Here is a 17970-nt window from a genome sequence, read left to right as displayed (position 1 = left end):
GAATATAAAAATTTTAAATAATTATATTTTAATATTGCTACAGTTTAGTTATCATTTTAAATATAATAATTCTGAAACAAAAGGGCAAAATTAAATGTGTGACCAGGAGTCTTATTCATTGCTTCTACTGAATTAAAATCCCGAGGTTGAATAATTGAGAAATATTTTGTTCAGTGATTCATTAATTGCTTATGCTAAGCCAGACCTCTGAAAAGAAAGAATTCCTGACATATCCCTCTCACCACTGAACCACTCTTTTTTAAGCCATTGATATGACAATCTTTGCTTCTGTCCCCAACCACTGCCATCCTCCTATTAGTAAACATGACTCACTATGAAGATATCCTCAATTTGAGGATCATCCTCCAATCTCTACTCAAAAAAAGCATAGAGTCCTAGAAATTATATGTGATATAAAACTATGTCCCCCAACACTGATCATTTCTGATATATCTACCAAGGAAAATGTGTCCCCTCTTCTTTCCAATTCCCAATACTCTCAGTACAGAAATGCTACCGTAAGGGAATCAAATTGCCTCAACTTTTGACCACCTGATTTTTCTGCTGCCTCTGACAAAACTGCTAATATCATCTCCATTATCTCTCTCAGAATCTAAAAAGCACCAAACAATGCAATAAAAGCATATTTTTAAAGTAGGTGTTCATTATTTTAAATCAATGCATTGTAATAATTAAATAATTTGTTACACAGTAGCCCAATTCACACAATCACGATAAAAAGATCACCTTGACATCACAATCTCATTAATAACCCATAAGTTGTGACAGTTCCTAATACATCAAATGTTTTGGCAGGTAACAGGTACTAAAGGTTAAATTTTAAATATAAGCTCCATGAAGAAAATAATTGTCTTTCTATTTTGTTCACTGCTGTAGCTCCAGATCCTAGAATACCTGGCATTTATTTAGTAGGTACGAAACAAATATTCATGAAATGAACAAATGAGTATTATATACTAAAACATGTCTTACTATTGTAACCTTTGGGAAGCACGATTCTACACTCTGGAAATATTAACCAGAAAAGATCAGGCCCTAGACTTCCTGGCAAATACTCTTTTACCATATTAACATCAAGTCTTTCACCTGACCTCCCTTCCACCACATATCATATGTTTAGACAATCAGTCATTAAAGATTTCAGACCCCTAATCTAATAACTATAAAACTGCATGCAACCATCTTTATCAACTCTTATTATCCAGCTTAGCAGACTGTGTAAAACGACTTAATTCCTATTTCTTGGATTTTTATCTACCATATTTCTAAGCAAATAATGCACACCTTCTTTATCTGTTTGATGACAGCACTCTCCCCCCACAAGGTTATTTTCAGAAGCACCACTATTTCAAAATTTTTTTTTAATATGTTGCTGTGGAAAAAATTAGCATAGTGTGCTTCAGAAAATACCTCATGAGGGGAGTGGTCAGCAAAACAAATGTAGAAGGAGTGTGTTATTTGCATCAAAATACAGTACATAAGATATTAAATATGAAATATGTCTTAGACATAAGGGTTTCAATTGGATCTGGTTAGCCAGCTCTGTATTTCCAGAGAATTTTCAATACTTGTAGAAATTCTCACAGACCTATCCATAAATGACACAAATTACAAATAAGTGTTCACTTACTACTGTTTCCCACAGTATGAAAAAGAATGAGTTTTTATCAGAAAAGTCTAATAAACAATGGCTAGCTGGACTGAATTAAAATTTGGGAGTCAATCTGACACAATAGACCTGTAAAGATAAAATCTAGTTGGAGAGGGCAGCTTACCGTGAATGAAAAGCAAAATTATTTTGGTCATGTAGGAAATTAAAAGCTTCTTTGACCAAAAAGAAAATCATTTAATTCCTGCCTCGAATGAAAATGAAAAATAAAAATGCAATGAATGGTGCTTGAGCTTATTTTTGTAGGCCTTCTGAACGCTGGTCTGCCTCAAGATAACGGATCCACAATACAGTGGAAAATATTCTTTTAATACAAAAGTGGATATAGAAAAAAATTGTCAAAAAATAAGAACACAGTGAAATTTCATAATATTTTTCAGGAAATAACATTTCAAGAACATTTGTTCAAAGCAACAAAATGGGATACATGGGCCTCAGAGAGATTTTTTTACAACAATGCTATTTATACACAGGTCAACAGGAAAGACACCATAGTGAAGTTTAAGCGCATTTCTATTTTAAAAATTGAGGGAAAAAAAAGACCTCACGATACTTACTTTGTAAATAGTGTAAAACCATCAAAACAAGACTATAGCTGCTTAAAGTACCACGACTGGCATCATTTATCTCATGGTGACTCGCCCACTTCTTAATCACCAGTACTAATGGACGAACTCGATTTTCAACTGAAAGTAAAATTAAAACTTAAAGTGGTAAGCATGTATTACAGATACTTTGAAAGTTATCATTTCCCAACTCCATGACAATAAAAAAAGCACTACCTCCCTGTGTACCAAATACTGTATTCACCACAAATGTGTCTAACTTTTAAAACTTATTTTCATTACCTTTTAAAAATGATCAGCTATTAAAATATATTTGATTTACCTATAATTATTGTAGTATATGATTTTAGTGTAGCAACATATTCAAATAATTAAATAAGACATAATACATTTAAACACAACTCAACAGATATCACTATTTACCGTAAACATCTTCAAGAAGAAATAAGGAATAATTATTTGGAAATAAACCAAAAACTTACGGTATGCGTAAGTTCTGAGAAGGAATGTGTTTCTTATTCCAACAACATTATTTACATTCAAGTCGAACTCCACACAACTATTAAAACACAAAACAAAACTTTAGCTCAAGTACAAATCAAACTAATTCCCCAGTGATTAATAACCTCCCATCTAATGATGCAAAACAGCATGAGCCCAAAGACCAAAGAGCTGTGTTTTTAAAATGAAGCAGTAAAGTATTAAGAATGAATACATACTCAGAATATCATTTTAATATGATTTGATATATATTAATAATATAAAATAAGATACTGTCGAAAGATCTATAATGCACTGGTAATGTTCCAATTACTTTAGACAAAGGAAATTTTTAAAAACTTGAGATTCGTTGCAGATAAACAACATTATGTGGCCAAAAACATTTCTGAGCAAACTATCTGACTAAGTTATATACTCTCAAATATTAATTTACTTTTTAAAAAATGGGAATAGGAAGCCAAATAAAGTACAGGAGAAAAAAATAAAGGCTCTATCTACACATTGTATTTCCTCCAAAAAGGCTGGCAAATTATTTCACCATGCCAAATTTAGCTACTGATGTCTGGGAAGAGTTATAATGATTAAACAAATAAGTAACACAAGGGATACTTCTTTGAAAGCAAAAAAACCCAAACCCACTGCCGTTGAGTTGACTCCGACTCATAGCGACCCTAGAGGACAGAGTAGAACTGCCCCGTAGAGTTTCCAAGGAGTGCCTGGAGGATTTGAACTGCCGACCTCTTGGTTAGCAGCCACAGCATTTAACCACTACGCCACCAGGGTTTCCTTTGAAAGCAAAAGCATCATGCAATTCACAATTTAAGGGAAAAAGGGCAACAATGATATTCTCGGTATTACATCTTTCATTAAAATGAAGAGTTACTTGTTTAATCATAATTGTATTTATAACAAGCCCCTCAATATAAATATACATCAAATTTCATCAATTATAATACATAATTGAGAATGTATTACATTCCCAAAAGGCGGGAGCTAGCTATATTTTATAATACATAATTTTTTTTTTATGTTATAGATCCTTGGAGTCCCGGTGGCACAGCAGTTAAGAGCTCAGCTGCTAACCAAAAGACCAGTAGTTCAGATTCACCAGCTACTCCGTGGGGCAGTTCTACTCTGTTCTATAGGATCGCTATGGTCAGAATCAACTCGATGGCAACAGGTCTGTTTGTTTTTATATATTCTAGGATATATATATACATATATGTATAATATAAATATACAATATATACTATAATGTACATTATATATTATATATCCTGCCTTCTATGAAGGGTAACTAAAAATTAGTTCTTAAATAAATGAGTTTACTATGTTGGACAAGACTGTGCTCCACATTACTTTACAAAAGGCATATTAACAAGATTATGCGACCAGAGTAGGATTAATTATTCTGCCAAATTAGGCAGTATATAAATGACTTGGAAAATTTCACATACAAAGCATATGATCAACTCAGATGTAAAAAACAGATTTTTCAAGGGGTAGAATATGGCCTATTACATTAAATGTTAAGAAAACTATTATATTTAATATATGCTACATTTTAAATAATCTACCATTGGGCATGATTACTTATGAAAATCTCTGAAAAGCACTTTATTAAATTTGTTTCCTAACAGTTTTCCCAAATTATAGGTGTATCCATTAACAGCGTCCACAGATTTAACAGAAAGTAAACCGAAGTTTAGGAAGGATCGAAGAGAATTCTAAGTTGAGCACTCTGCTCCAATTTTTTAAGTACAGCGTACTTTCATTGGTAAACAGCCTTTAATTGTCTTTTTTTTATTAAAATATGTACTCATGAAGTGAGATTTTCACATTAGTTATTTAGTTTGCCATGTTCCTACTTTAGCTCAAAGATATATTAGGTATAAAATTAAATTAGTTACATTTAGTTATAATACTGCATTGTCATCGAATCGATTTCGACTCATAGTGGCCCTATAGGACAGGGTAGAATGTCCCCATAGGGTTTCAAAAGCTGTAATCTTTACGAAAGTAGGTGCCACACCTTATCTTTCTCCCATGGAGCAGCTGGTGGTTCTGAACTACCAGCTTTTCAGTTAGCAGCTGAGTGCTTAACCACTGTGCCACCACAGCTCCTTTAGTTACAATTGAAAAAAAAAAACAACAAAAAACCAATCCCATTGCCATCAAGTTGATTCCAACTTACAGGTACCCTACAAACAGAGTTGAACCGCCCCATAGGGTTTTCAATGCTGTAATCTTTATGGAAGCTGACTGCCAAATTTTTCTCCCGCAGAGCTGCTGGTGGGTATAAACTATTGACCTTTCAATCAGTAGCCAAGCACTTAACCACTGCACCACTAGGACTCCTTCTTAGTTATGACAGATTGATATAAAGATTCTACCACCTCTGCAATACAGTTTATAACTACTAGAAGCCCCAGTTTATTTGTACCTCAGACCAAATCAAACTCGTTGCCATCCAGTAGATTCTGATTCATAATGACCCTACAGGACACAATACAGCTGTCCCACAGGGTTTCCAAGAAGCGGCTGATGGATTCAAAATGTGACCTTTTGGTTGGCAGCCATAGCTCTTTACCCACTGCACAACCAGGGCTCCAAGATATGTAATTCAGCCTTTAGCTAACACCAAGATTTTCCAAACTGAATTAGAGTAAAAATTATGAATGTGTGCAAAAGAGCAAACGAAATAAACAAAACTGTCATAGAAACTCACAAATCAGAACTATGTATATAATTTTAGCATGTAAACTATGTAAGATCTTAGAAACTACCAAATAACACTATTCTCTATGAGAAAGATGAAACAACATATCAAAATTCCCATTCTCATCAGATACATTAAAAGCAATCACACACACGAAAAGATGGGTGTCGGATAAAAAACAAAGTCCATGAACTCCGAGCTGAATAAACTTAATTGGTCATATGGACATGGAACAGAAGAGATAATCTTACCTTCTTATCACCCATTCTAAGCACCATCTGGCTTACCTTTAAACCAGAATTTGTGTAAGAACAGAAGTGAAATCCTCCTTCCAAAAAACAAAGGCCTTTTTATGTGTAATAATATCCTTCTCTTGCAATTTTATTTTTTGTTTTTAGTGAAAGAGTAGATGCCAAAAGACTGTAGGTCACTTAAAAATATAATATGTAAATATGTATATATTCTTTAAACTCGATAAAGTTTCAAATACTCAAAATGTCAAGGACAATAGCTAAGCACAGGTAAGTATGAGGAAGAATTGCTCATCATTTCAAAGACTCTATCAAGCAATCTTAAAAACTGACAAAGGTAAGTTATTACATTATAGAATTTATTTCTCAATTATGTACACCACATGAATGCTAAAAATGACCTAAAGCAAATGAAAAAGGGGAGTTCAATGACTACTTACTTGACTTTATCCCTGAACTTAACAATTGGCACTTTTGCTCGAATCAGCTGAGGTCTCTCAATGTAGCCAGCTAAAAGTCGAAGAATAAAATACGAATATCTATAAATGTTTCTTAAATTCAGTGTTACAATGTGTATTTTTTAAAAATTATATTTTACTAAGTTAAAACAATCAGAGTGTAGTCTCTGAGAAAGAAAACAAAGAAGTGAGGACATCACTGAATTCTTCTATGGCTGGAGGGTCCAGTCTTTAAGAGGGCTTTATATGAAGATTATTTGCAGAAACGCAGTCTAATAACTTCAAATCTAGGCCAGCAACGGGAGGATGTCTAAATTCTGGTATAGCACATGAAATAGCATCTACAAAAGTAACATTTACAAAGAATTTTAAATATAAAAACTCCTGCAACATGACACACGGAGGAGGAGAGGGCGCAAGGAAGCAGAATCTCTAAGAGGAAAAACACATTTTTTTTGTTTCATCAAACGTTTAAAGATTTTTTTTTTTCTGAGTTTAAAGTAATACATGTTCATTGTAGAAAATTAGGAAAATACAGAAATCATAAAGAAGAAACTCTATAAACCTTTCCCAAATGAATAATCTCTTCATTTTTAACTAACGGAAAAACAGGTTTTTTAAAAAACTAAAAATTTTTAAAAATTAAAAATTGTCCGTTATAATGTTTTTACCACCAAAATCATAAAATAAATCAAGCCTCAAAATGGAAATTATGTGTAGGAATTCAGTGAGTTTTAATGGAAGAAAAAAAAAAAGATTAGGAGTTCAAAGTTTTGAGTTCCAAATACAAGTTCTGGCACCAACAACTATACCCCCTCCAGGCAAGTTACTAAACCCAGGCCTGTTAATCATCAGTCACTTCAACTATTAAAAACAGTAATCAAAAAAAAAAAAACCCTTCATTTGATGATCTCTAAGGTTCTCTCCATTTTTTTAATTTTATGATTCTAATAATAGCTATTAAAAATCCACTTAAGATATGAATTATTTCTTTATTTTACAGATAAAAAAAAAAAACTAAAGCCCACTGTACTATAATCACTTATTTCTTTCGCACAATAGATTTAAGCTGTTCAAGGGCGGGCAGTAACTCATTTCCCAGCTCAAAACCTGACACATAATAAATATTTCCTAAATAAATGGGCATATTGCCTTTTCAACATCACATAGTGTGACTTTACCTGTCCACAACAATCTGTGGAAGTATAAAATTAATTAAATGGGATGGCTTAACATGTGGATTAAAATCTGCTTAGAATCAGCTTATTCAAAGAATAAAATTTTACAGTAAAATGGCAAGTCAACCACTGTTCATTCTACTGCAATAATACATTTGGGCTTCATATTCAGTGATAATATTTTTAAAGCAAGAAAAGGTGCATGTCATTACAAAAGACATGAAATTCTCTCTCCCTCTCATGAACATGTGTAAGACTGTACCTGGATCACTCTTTTGGCTTTTCATAGATAGCTTGCATTATTCATGCTTTAGTTTCCCCTAATAGTCTACAACCTTTTGAGAAAAAGAACTGTGGCTTAAAAACCCTTGAATCCCCCACTGCATTCAGTGGGATATCTTTCAAGTAAGCTCAATAAAGATTTGTTGAATAGTCACTCTTCCTTTTAGTCAAAAATTAAAAGGAATCCATTTGGAAGAAAGGATCCACATTATACCTATCCTGACCAGAAAATAAACAATTCTTACCAGAAGATAAAGTGAGAGACATTTTAAATAGTTATATCAGATGACATATGAGCTTGAGGAAGGTCAGACTTACAAAGTCTAGTACAGAAGTGTTTATGGACTAAGGTGAGTATATGCCGTGCTTCAGTCTTCTGATTTACCTGAAAAAAACACTGAAAAGTTAAAAATAAAGTGTTTTTTCATTATTACTCTAAACCTAGTGTTTCACTTTCTTAAGCATCTCAAAAAAAAAAAAAACAATATACTTGTTTCATTTTTTCTGTACACACTAAATTACATTATAGTCAATCTTTAATGCTATCTTTCAAATCAGTATTTCTTATCAAGTAATTATTTCAAACTTAAAGCACAATTTTTAAAGAAATATTGAAACAACCATGTATGTCATTCATTTTCCAGTATAAATGTACAAAAAGCAATCTCCTCCAACAAAAACAAACTGAATTTCAACATTCTATAACATGTTTTATTTTCTTGTCTATATTGTGAGCTGCTTAAAGATAAAGTCCACGTCTGTAATGTGAGTCTCAGCTTGAGTATAAGCTATGACAACGAGATTCAGACACGTGAATAACACCATAGGATTAGTTGGATGTGCTTGCAAGTAGTTTAACTGCATGACAGCAAGTTTTAACTAAAACTCTTGTATTCTCTAAGGTTATTTTACTTCTCCTTTACAGGACTTTAAAGCCTAGAAAAATACCAGTTTATTTTGGAGTAAATCTCTTTTTGATTTGTAGCAACTAGAAACGATTTCTTGATGGAATAATAAGAATAGTAAAAAAATATACATTACTATTAAGTACCTTTTTTGTATTTTTAAAGAGTTGGAACATAATAAGTCGTACTAAAATTATACCACACACTACTCAATTTAATCTTTGTTAATTCAGAAGAGACCTCAGGATCTTAAAAGATTGCTTCAGGTTAGTTTAATAAACAACAACTCTTGTGGTATTAAAGATACATAAAAGTATCTTAAAAAGAAGAAACAATGCCAAAATATTAGCAAAATAGCAGAATATTTTAAGTATAATGAATTATAATAGTCTTATTATAATTTCAGTGGAATCTCTCTTTTGGTATCCCATAATAATAAAAAACCCAAACCCCAAAGTATTCTCAAGTGAAAAAAATAAAGATTAAAAACAGAATCACTGAGAATGTAAATGGAAAGAAAATATATCAGGAACATAATATTCTTTTCCTTGCTTTTTTTCTTTGCTGCATCCTGGTAATATGTTCAACCCAGTGACATTTCACAACAGGCCGAACTCTTTAAAAACACATGCTGAAGACATCTCATTTTAACAACTTAGAACTAAAAACATGCTAGAGTTGTTATGCTTATTACACATATGCCTTAAACCAAAGCATTTCCTGGCTTTGCTTTAATTACAATAAACAGTTCTTTTCCTCAACGACTTTTATATATTTCTTAAATGACTTAACATGACAAATACACTTGGCATAAACGTTTCATTACTTACTGGTTCCTCTTTAACGACTAAGCATAAATCACCATCACTGCTTCGGGTACCAAATCCATTCAAAGAGGACCCAACCAAAAATAGTCTGCTTTCTAGATAAACAGACAAAAATTACAAGGTATTATTTAAAATTAAAAATAGGAATACATAAACATGAAGGACATGCATAATAAGGAAACATACGTGGAAATAACAGCTGAATTTCTCTCTGCAGCACTGTCCGACAAAGTTCTTTCTTCTTTAAATCACTTACTTGCTGCTGACATGCTTCAAATAATTCCAGTATCTGCTGACTCAACTTGAACCCACCGCCAAAAAAAAAGCAAAATTTTGTGACTTTTCAGAAATGCAAAAGTAATTATCACACTGAGAAGTGAAATCAATACTAGACAGTATTTAGAAAATAAATATATATATCTCCTCAATACTCTGCAATACAGAACCACTGTTACTCAAGCACAGATGGGGAATGGCTGGGAAAACTACACATACATTTTACAAACTAAAATATTACTAATAACAGAAAAGTGCAGTCAAAAATAATTCCTAATGAGTATAATCCATGGGTCAGCAAGTTACTATCTGTAGTTGCTATCTGTTTTTATAACGGTCTGTGCACTAAGAATGTTTTTTATATTTTTAAAAGGATTGTAAAAACAAGCAAACATGAATGTGCAACAGAAACCACATGTAAGTGTCAAAGTCTAAAATATTTACTATCTAGCCCTTTACAGAAAGTTTGCCTAGCCCCTCGTTTTAAGACCATGAATACCAAATATGAAAGACTTTAAAAAAAGAAAAAAAAAACAAAAACCTGGTCTTCGACACTCATGCAAATAACCCCCTTCTCCATTCACACAATATTGCCCTGAACTCTGTCTTCTTGTTGCCATCTACTGACCTACCGGTTTATCCACCAATCTGATTCACACTTTTCCTTCTGACCCAACTCTTGCCATCACCATAGGTGAGTTCCTTATCTATAACAGGATACATACCACAACAACATACTCCCGCCATTTCTTGACTTCTTTTACTCCAATATTTTTTGTCACTGTCTGACTCCCATAACCATAATGTGGTCTTTACAATAAACTGGATTTGCTCTAGCTCTGAAATCTTAAATTCCAATATACTAACTTGGCCTCAATCTTTCCTATTAGTCCAAGTCTCACTCTCTTACTCCCCTAATACCTGTTCCAAACCCAAAAAACCAAACCCTGTGTTGTCGAGTCAATTCCGACTCATAGCGACACTGGAGGACAGAGTAGAACTGTCCCATAGAGTTTCCAAGGACTGCCTGGTGGACTCAAACTGCCAATCCTTTGGTTAACAGCCGTAGCACTTAACCACTACGCCACCAGGGTTTCCATACCTGCTCCAGAACCATAAAAACCTGGATTCCCTTGAATCCTCCCTTTTCTCCCAACCCGTAAAAACCCATGTGGAATGATTTGCTTCCTTATCAGTGTATATTCCACAACGCGTCTCTTGAACAACTCTCTTTTATCATGCTTTAGAAACATTATTCCCTCAGTGTATATTCCACAATGCATCTCTTGAACAACTCTCTTTTATCATGCTTTAGAAACATTATTCCCTTGTTGCACTCTAATACCTATCCTGAAATTCTTAACAAACCACCACCAACAAACAAATCCAAACAACTACCACCTCTGCTCTTATATCTGAATTGCTGCTTAAAAAAGAAGAAGAAAAAAAATACAATATTGGAGTTTCATAGGAGCCCTGGTGTTTCAGTGGTTAAAAGCTATGGAGAGCTATGGCTGCCAACCAAAAGGTCAGCAGTTCAAATCCACCAGCCACTCCTTAGAAATCCTATGGGGCAGTTCTACTCTGCCTATAGGGTTGTTATGAGTCAGAATCAACTTTACAGCAATGGGGCTTATTGGAGACTCAAATTTATAGTCTAAGGTCAGCCATTTGCATCACTCAGTAATTAGTTCTATGTATCTGTTGAGATATTGCTTCCATTTTTCACCATCACCATTCCAAAATCTTTACTAATTTCCTGAAGTCCACTGTACTTATCTACTTCTCTAGCAGGTAACTTTACATTATGAGGATATCAGATGTGACACTCCCAACTTCCTGATGCCAGGCCTACAAACTAATATGTTAAACTAACATAACATTTCCTGTCAGAAAAGCTGTCCTTTTTCTATGTTCAAAGCTAATTTCTCTACCCATACTTTTGTACCCAAGTCTTTTGATCATCTCAAGGAAGATACCTCTATCAGTTTTTCAGTTTCTCTTCTGTTTTTTCAATCCCTTCCTCTCTAATCCTTTTCCATAGTCCATGACAAGGCCCAAGTCTCACCCATTGTTTAAAAAGTTTTATCATGTTTTGAATACTCATTTTAAGAAGGTAGAGGCATTCTGGGCAACTTGTCAATAAAAAAGACATCATTTTTTAGTATCACTGGATTCCCCCCTCCAAAAAACGGTGCAACTAGGAGAATAAAGCAAGCAAATACATCAAATCAAACTAAACCATAGCCAACAAATACAACACAATTAAATGACTGAGTATCCCCATGAGCCCCAGTATATGAGAAAGTAGGGCCAAATATCAATAGCAGCAAGACCCCTTACTATCAGAAACAGTATAAAAGGAAAAAAGAAGAAAGAAGAAGAGATTTTGGACAGTCCTAGGGCCTAAACGCCCAGAAATCAAATTGCCTGTAGGTACTAACTCTCCACAAATTGAGAAATCCAGCACCAAGTGGAAAAGCAACCAAAACTGGCTTCACAGGCTGCAATTCACAGGTAAATCCATTGTCCCTGTTAGCTGGGTCCCTTCATAAAAGACTCTGAAAAAACTTTTTAGCTGGGAATACCAAGACCTGATCATCTTCTACAATATAAAACAAACGCTGTTTTTGCCTAAATGTAAGCACTACCTAAAAACTACAAACACAAATTAGCAATGAGTTTTCAAGATAGGAGAAACAAAACATGGTCCAGAAAATGGTTCATTAGCTCAATCATTCCAATAAAAACCGGCAATTCCTCAGGCTCTCTCATTTCATAATCTTTGTTACACAAGTTTACTGTGGAAAATGCTAGTATAAACTTACTCAGTAAAATAAAAGTAGAAGGGTAATAAAAGTTTAAATTCATTCTGAATGTTGAATTCCCTTTCTATACTCAAAACAACAACCCATTCCTTGTTAGCCTATTAAATCATTATTATGTTTTTGTATATGGACACAATGTAGAGTCATCTTAATTTACAAATCTGCAGATTAAGAAGGCATTTTGAATTACTGATTTCCATCCTTGAAAGCTGACCGCTTTTGCTGTTGTTGTTAGGTGTCATAGAGTTGATTCCGACTCATAGTGACCCTATAGGACAGAGTAGAACTGCCCTTTAAGGTTTCCAAGGAGTGGTTGGTGGATTTGAGCTGCTGACCTTTGGGCTAGCAACCGAGCTCTTAACCAATACGCCACCTGCTTTCAGTCATATACTATTACATGAACTTGGCCAAGAAAGAACTGCCTGGTAAGAGAAGGAAGGAAAAAAAAGAAAAACAAGCTTTCACTTGAGGGTCCCTTTGTGCTGAATCCTGGTCTACGTATTCTACATAAATTTACATCTTAGCGGCTTTCAATTTTTTTTTCACAAACACATATGTTAAAAAGATGTATTTTATATTATGACCCAGTATCCTCTCTCTCTTTCTGCTTATATGCACACATATGCACATGGGAAAAAAGTTACCCAAAACAATACTTATTACAAGTGGTACACTATATTTTTCCTTTAAAAATACAGGTCATAATGCACATTCTGACTTTCACAATCCTTGTTATCTACAGTCTGAAAAACATTGCCTTATCTTATTTTATAGATCCCTTAGGGAGCCCTGGTAGCACAGTGGTTAAAAGCTTGGCTGCTAACCAAAATGTCAGCAGTTCGAATCCACCAGCCGCTCCTTAGAAACCCTACGGGGCAGTTCTACTCTGTCCTATAGGGTTGCTACGAATTGGGTGGTTTTTTTGGGGGGCGGGGGGCAGGTTAGGGAGCTAAGTCTTAAGATCTTAAGAGACTTGAAATATAAGTCTCTAAGTCTCCAAACTGTTCCTCCAAAGGTGTCAAAAGACTCCATAATATTTCTTCCTTCCCCAAATTAAACATTACGCAAGAAATTTTGAATAATTCATTCACAATCATCTACAGGTAGTCCTTGACTTATGACAGGGTCCCGCTCCGAAGACTCTGTTGTAAATAGGCTCCAACCTACTTTTTCAGTTGTAACAGCCTGCTCTACAGCAGTGTTTCGGACAGTAAATCATAATACTGAACATCTGCAAGTGAACATCTGAGAGTAACATCAGCAAATTACATGCTGCAACACTGTATGCAGTGCATATTACTAATAAGATGCACAAAAAAAAAATGATCATAAGTGCAGTTCATCATAACTCAAATACATAATAAATTGTGGATTACCTGTATTTTTCACAGTCAGGACCAAGAAAATCTCAGCCTAATCTTATCTCAACTCAAAACTCAAAATCCATGAAATCAATTCATATAATATTTTCAACTGACTAGAATTTCCAAAGAACAGTTATAATAGATGAAACTCAGGAGCTTTGCAAGGATAACTCTGATTCCTCTACAGTCTCTTTTTTGTTTAAAAAATCATATATTTAACTAAAAACTAGAGTAAAGTAAAAGTTAAACACTCAGTACATGGCATTTCAAACTTTCTGCACTATTCTCAAATCACTGATATCCCACTTCATCCTCTCCATTCAACAGATGACCACCTTGCTTGTTAATTCACAGAGAAAACAGAAAGAAGCCATTGAAGTATGAGAACTCTTATTAGCTTCTCCCTACCATACCTAAAACCCTCCTGTACCTACACACCTATCCGCTCCTCCTACACTCCAGGTCCAAAAAAAGTTTTTCTCTTATCTTTTTTTTAAGGCTAATCGCTCCACCTATACTCAGGACCCACTCCCTTACCACCTTCTATGGAGCCTTATTGATATTGATTCTTTCTCTGGAGTGATCAGTCTCATCCTTCGCTACTGATTCTTTCCCATAAACATTTATACATGTTGAACTTTCTCCCAGTTTAAAAAAAAAAACTCCTTCATCCCAACTTCCTACCTCTAACTCCTCCCTTTCACATTCATACTTTCCCTGCTCACCCTCCCATTCCTATTTAAACACATAAGCATATGCACATGCACACACACACACAACCTGTTCCTCTCCCATTTTGTTCTATCTCAGTGAATGATGCCACCCTGGACCCAGTTGTGGAAGCCAGAAACTTGGGAGTGATTCTCGATCTAATTCAGGAGTTCTCAACTGAAGATAAGTTTGCCCCACCCCAACCATGGGACGCTTGACGATGTTTGTAGACATTTTTGGTTGTCATAACTGGGGGCTATGACATCTACCAAGCATAAAACAGGGACGCACAGAATGTACAGAAGTCCAGGACAACCCCTCCACACCAAAGAATTATCTGGCAGCTGGTCCCAAGTGTCAACTGTGTCAAGGCTGAAAAACCATAATCTAACCCATTACCAAATCCTATCAAGTCCACTTCCCAAATACAGCTCAAATCCATCAATTTCTCTCCATGTTACTACCATCACTTCTTAATTCAAACCACCATTACCTTTCATGTAGTACCTAAATTACTACAATGACTTCCCTACAGTCAGTTCCATCTGCTCTCAATAGTGCATTCAGGATTCTTTTTAACTTATTTCCCTTCCCTGCTTAAAAAACAATTCTAAACAGTTTACCACTGTGCTTAGGCTAAAGAAAAGAATGGCTTACAAAATGCTGCATGATGTATCCCTTTCCTCCTTATCCAACCAGACGTTCAGCCACTCTCCCCTGATTCACCAAGGTCTAGTTACCTTGGCCTCCTTTTAGTTCTTTGCACACCCTATGTTCCTTTCCACATTAGGGCCTTCATACATGCTCTTCCCTCTCTCAAAGCATCTCCCCCCTACCCCACCACTCTTGAATTGTTAACCCCTACTCATCCTTCATATCTCAGCTCAAACATTATCTTCTCTAGGCTTTCCCTGAGCCCCTAAATATGTCCTCTCAGCACCTTGTAATTTTCCTTCTAGCTCTTATAAATGTTTAAGTAAAACTGTGATTTGCATGATTATTTTCTAATGGCTCTCCCTCTTACTCTACTGTATGTTCCATGGTAAAGAGACCATGTATATCTAGCATACTACTTGTAACTCCCATGCCTAGCACAAAGTAAACATTCACAAATATTTGCTGAGTGCTAAATAAATTAAAAAAAAAAACCCAGTGCTAAATAAATACAAAACGTAATCTACTCCAGAAGTTTCAATCGTCACTTTCATTGCAGGTGACTTCAGGATCTACATCTCTGACCCTAACCTTGCTTCTGAATCCCAAATACAGTCAGTAAAGCTACAGCACATGTTTCTATAATACCAATCGCCTTATGCACAATTGGTAAATAAGTGAATGGTGTTAACTTAGAAGTTGTGTTGATTTGTATGTCACCTGAAATTGTTGGAATTATAACCTTTTAAGAAAGAAAAAAGCCTTCAGCTTGGCTGCTACACAAGCAGGTGTCCTTATAAATCTAAGACAACTAAAAATAACCATATGCATCCAGGACTTCCTCAAAAAACAGCATACTCCAAGCCTTGCCTTGCTCTCTGCTGGTACACTTCCTTCTGCGTCTACCTTAACAGCAGCCTCACTGACTCAGAGCTCCACTTTCAACTGCCCTGTCTCAGTGCTCACCACAGGCAAGCATGTCCTTTCTACTTTGTGTATTTCCAATATCCTCTCCAGCAGCATCCACCCATTCTAAAGTGTCTGCCTGGTCTGTCCAAGTTATCTTAAAACAAAACAAAAAAAAATTTTATCTTACAAGGTATCAATTATTATTCCTGAGAGTGTTCTGATTACAAAATTATTTAGATTTGAGTAGTTTGCTCCAACTCTATTTTCTCATAAAGCTCTATATGCTTCTAAGGAAACCATGAGGTTTCTCAAGAACACAAATGTTAAAGCAAATTTTCCCCCAGTTCCAAATGTCTCTATGTTTCTTGACTAGTTCCTCAATCGACTTACACACACAAAATCTAGGTTCCTTACCTGTTAGCCCTGATGGCACAGTGGTTAAGAGCTCCAGCTGTTAACCAAAAGGTTGGCAGTTCAAATCCACCAATCACTCCTTTGGCAGTTCTACTCTGTCCTATACAGTCACTACAAGTCAGAATGGACTCGACAGCCACGGGTTATCTGTTAGTAGCCCAGAATCAAACCACTGGAATCACTGATGTCCCCCCCCCCCATAGCTAATTATTCCACACATTATATCCATTTTCCTTATGTATTGTCTTTCACATCTTTTCCACTACCATTTGCTATACCTGAAAGCTTCAGCATCTCTCATCTGGGTGAATTTAACAGTCTTCCAAAGTGATCACCCTCTTCCAGGTCTTCCTCATTCCAAACCAAATTCCACTATACTGCAAGAACTCTCTTCCTAAAATTACAAACCTGACGGTGCTATTCCTCTGCTTAAAAACCTTAAATGGCATTCTACTGTGCAAAAGGCCGTGAACCACTGCTCCGCTTTTATCTCACGCTGAACTCTCCCTTCAATTTACATTCTAGCAGAGGTAAAGAAGTAAGCCATATAAACTGGTTGAGTACGTTCCCACAAAAAGAGACACTCGCCAAATATCCGCTACTACTACTGTCACAGATTACCTGATATTAAAGACAATTCTAAGAAAGTCATCTCCCTACCCTTGATTTTAAGCATCTCAACTTCCTTTTCTTATTAGAGACACGGGTCAAATATTGGTTGTGCCACTTACTAGCTGTGACCTTCAACAAGTTAATTAGAAAAGGCCTACACGTATATACACATTAAAAACCCATATATAGTAAAAGGTTCTTATATATTCATTAAAAGAATTGGCCGGATTTGATTTATGCCACGTGCTTTTGCATTATAGCACTACAAGAATTTCTCTGAAATGAGAAAGCAAAGAAAGGAGAAAGAAGAGAAAACGAAATGGTACCAAAACATCCCAGGTTAGTCTTTTCTCGTTTTACTTTTTTTTTTTTTTAATCTCCCTCCCATTGCTTTTGTCTGAATGTTTCTCCCACCTCTTATTAAGACAAAGATGACAAGAGGAAGAAGGAACAGTCTTTTCAACAAATGACGCCAGGACAATTGGATCAAAAAGAATAAAGTTCAACCTTTACTTTACACCATATATAAAGATTAACTCAAAATGAATCAAAGACCTAAATATAAGAGCTAAAACAACAAAACTCCTAGAACACATAGGCATTGATCTTCATGATCTTAGATTAGGCAATGATTTCTTAGTTATGATATATAAATAACAAGCAAACAAAGAAAAATAGATAAACTGGACTTCATCAAAACTAAAAGCTTTTGTGCTTCAAAGGACACCCTCAAGAAAGTGAAGACAGCTCACAGAATAGGAAAAATCTGCAAATCACGTATCTGGTAAGAGTCTAGTATCTAAAACATATAGAGAACTTTTACAA

At 35.1% G+C, this 17970-nt stretch overlaps 1 protein-coding gene across 5 annotated transcripts in view; it reads right to left on the bottom strand.

Annotated features, from left to right (window-relative positions):
• The window catches only part of TENT2 (terminal nucleotidyltransferase 2), a 49274-nt gene that overhangs the window by 18694 nt on the left and 12610 nt on the right, over positions 1 to 17970 (bottom strand). For 2 of the 5 annotated variants that reach the window (XM_003408113.4, XM_010588239.3), the window contains 6 exons: positions 9564 to 9678; positions 9381 to 9472; positions 7964 to 8042; positions 6168 to 6237; positions 2739 to 2815; positions 2248 to 2376 (listed from right to left, as the gene is read on the bottom strand). In XM_003408113.4, coding sequence (XP_003408161.1) covers positions 2248 to 2376; positions 2739 to 2815; positions 6168 to 6237; positions 7964 to 8042; positions 9381 to 9472; positions 9564 to 9678 — 562 coding nt within the window. The remainder of the gene's footprint in view (positions 1 to 2247; positions 2377 to 2738; positions 2816 to 6167; positions 6238 to 7963; positions 8043 to 9380; positions 9473 to 9563; positions 9679 to 17970) is intronic. The other 3 variants (XM_010588240.3, XM_023545582.2, XM_064273555.1) reach the window with 3 other exon arrangements.

This window comes from Loxodonta africana, chromosome 2 (genome assembly GCF_030014295.1).
Source record: "Loxodonta africana isolate mLoxAfr1 chromosome 2, mLoxAfr1.hap2, whole genome shotgun sequence".
NCBI lineage: Eukaryota > Metazoa > Chordata > Mammalia > Proboscidea > Elephantidae > Loxodonta > Loxodonta africana.
The sequence above is the reverse complement of the archived record's forward strand: the minus strand, read 5'-3'. Positions and strand labels throughout refer to the sequence as shown.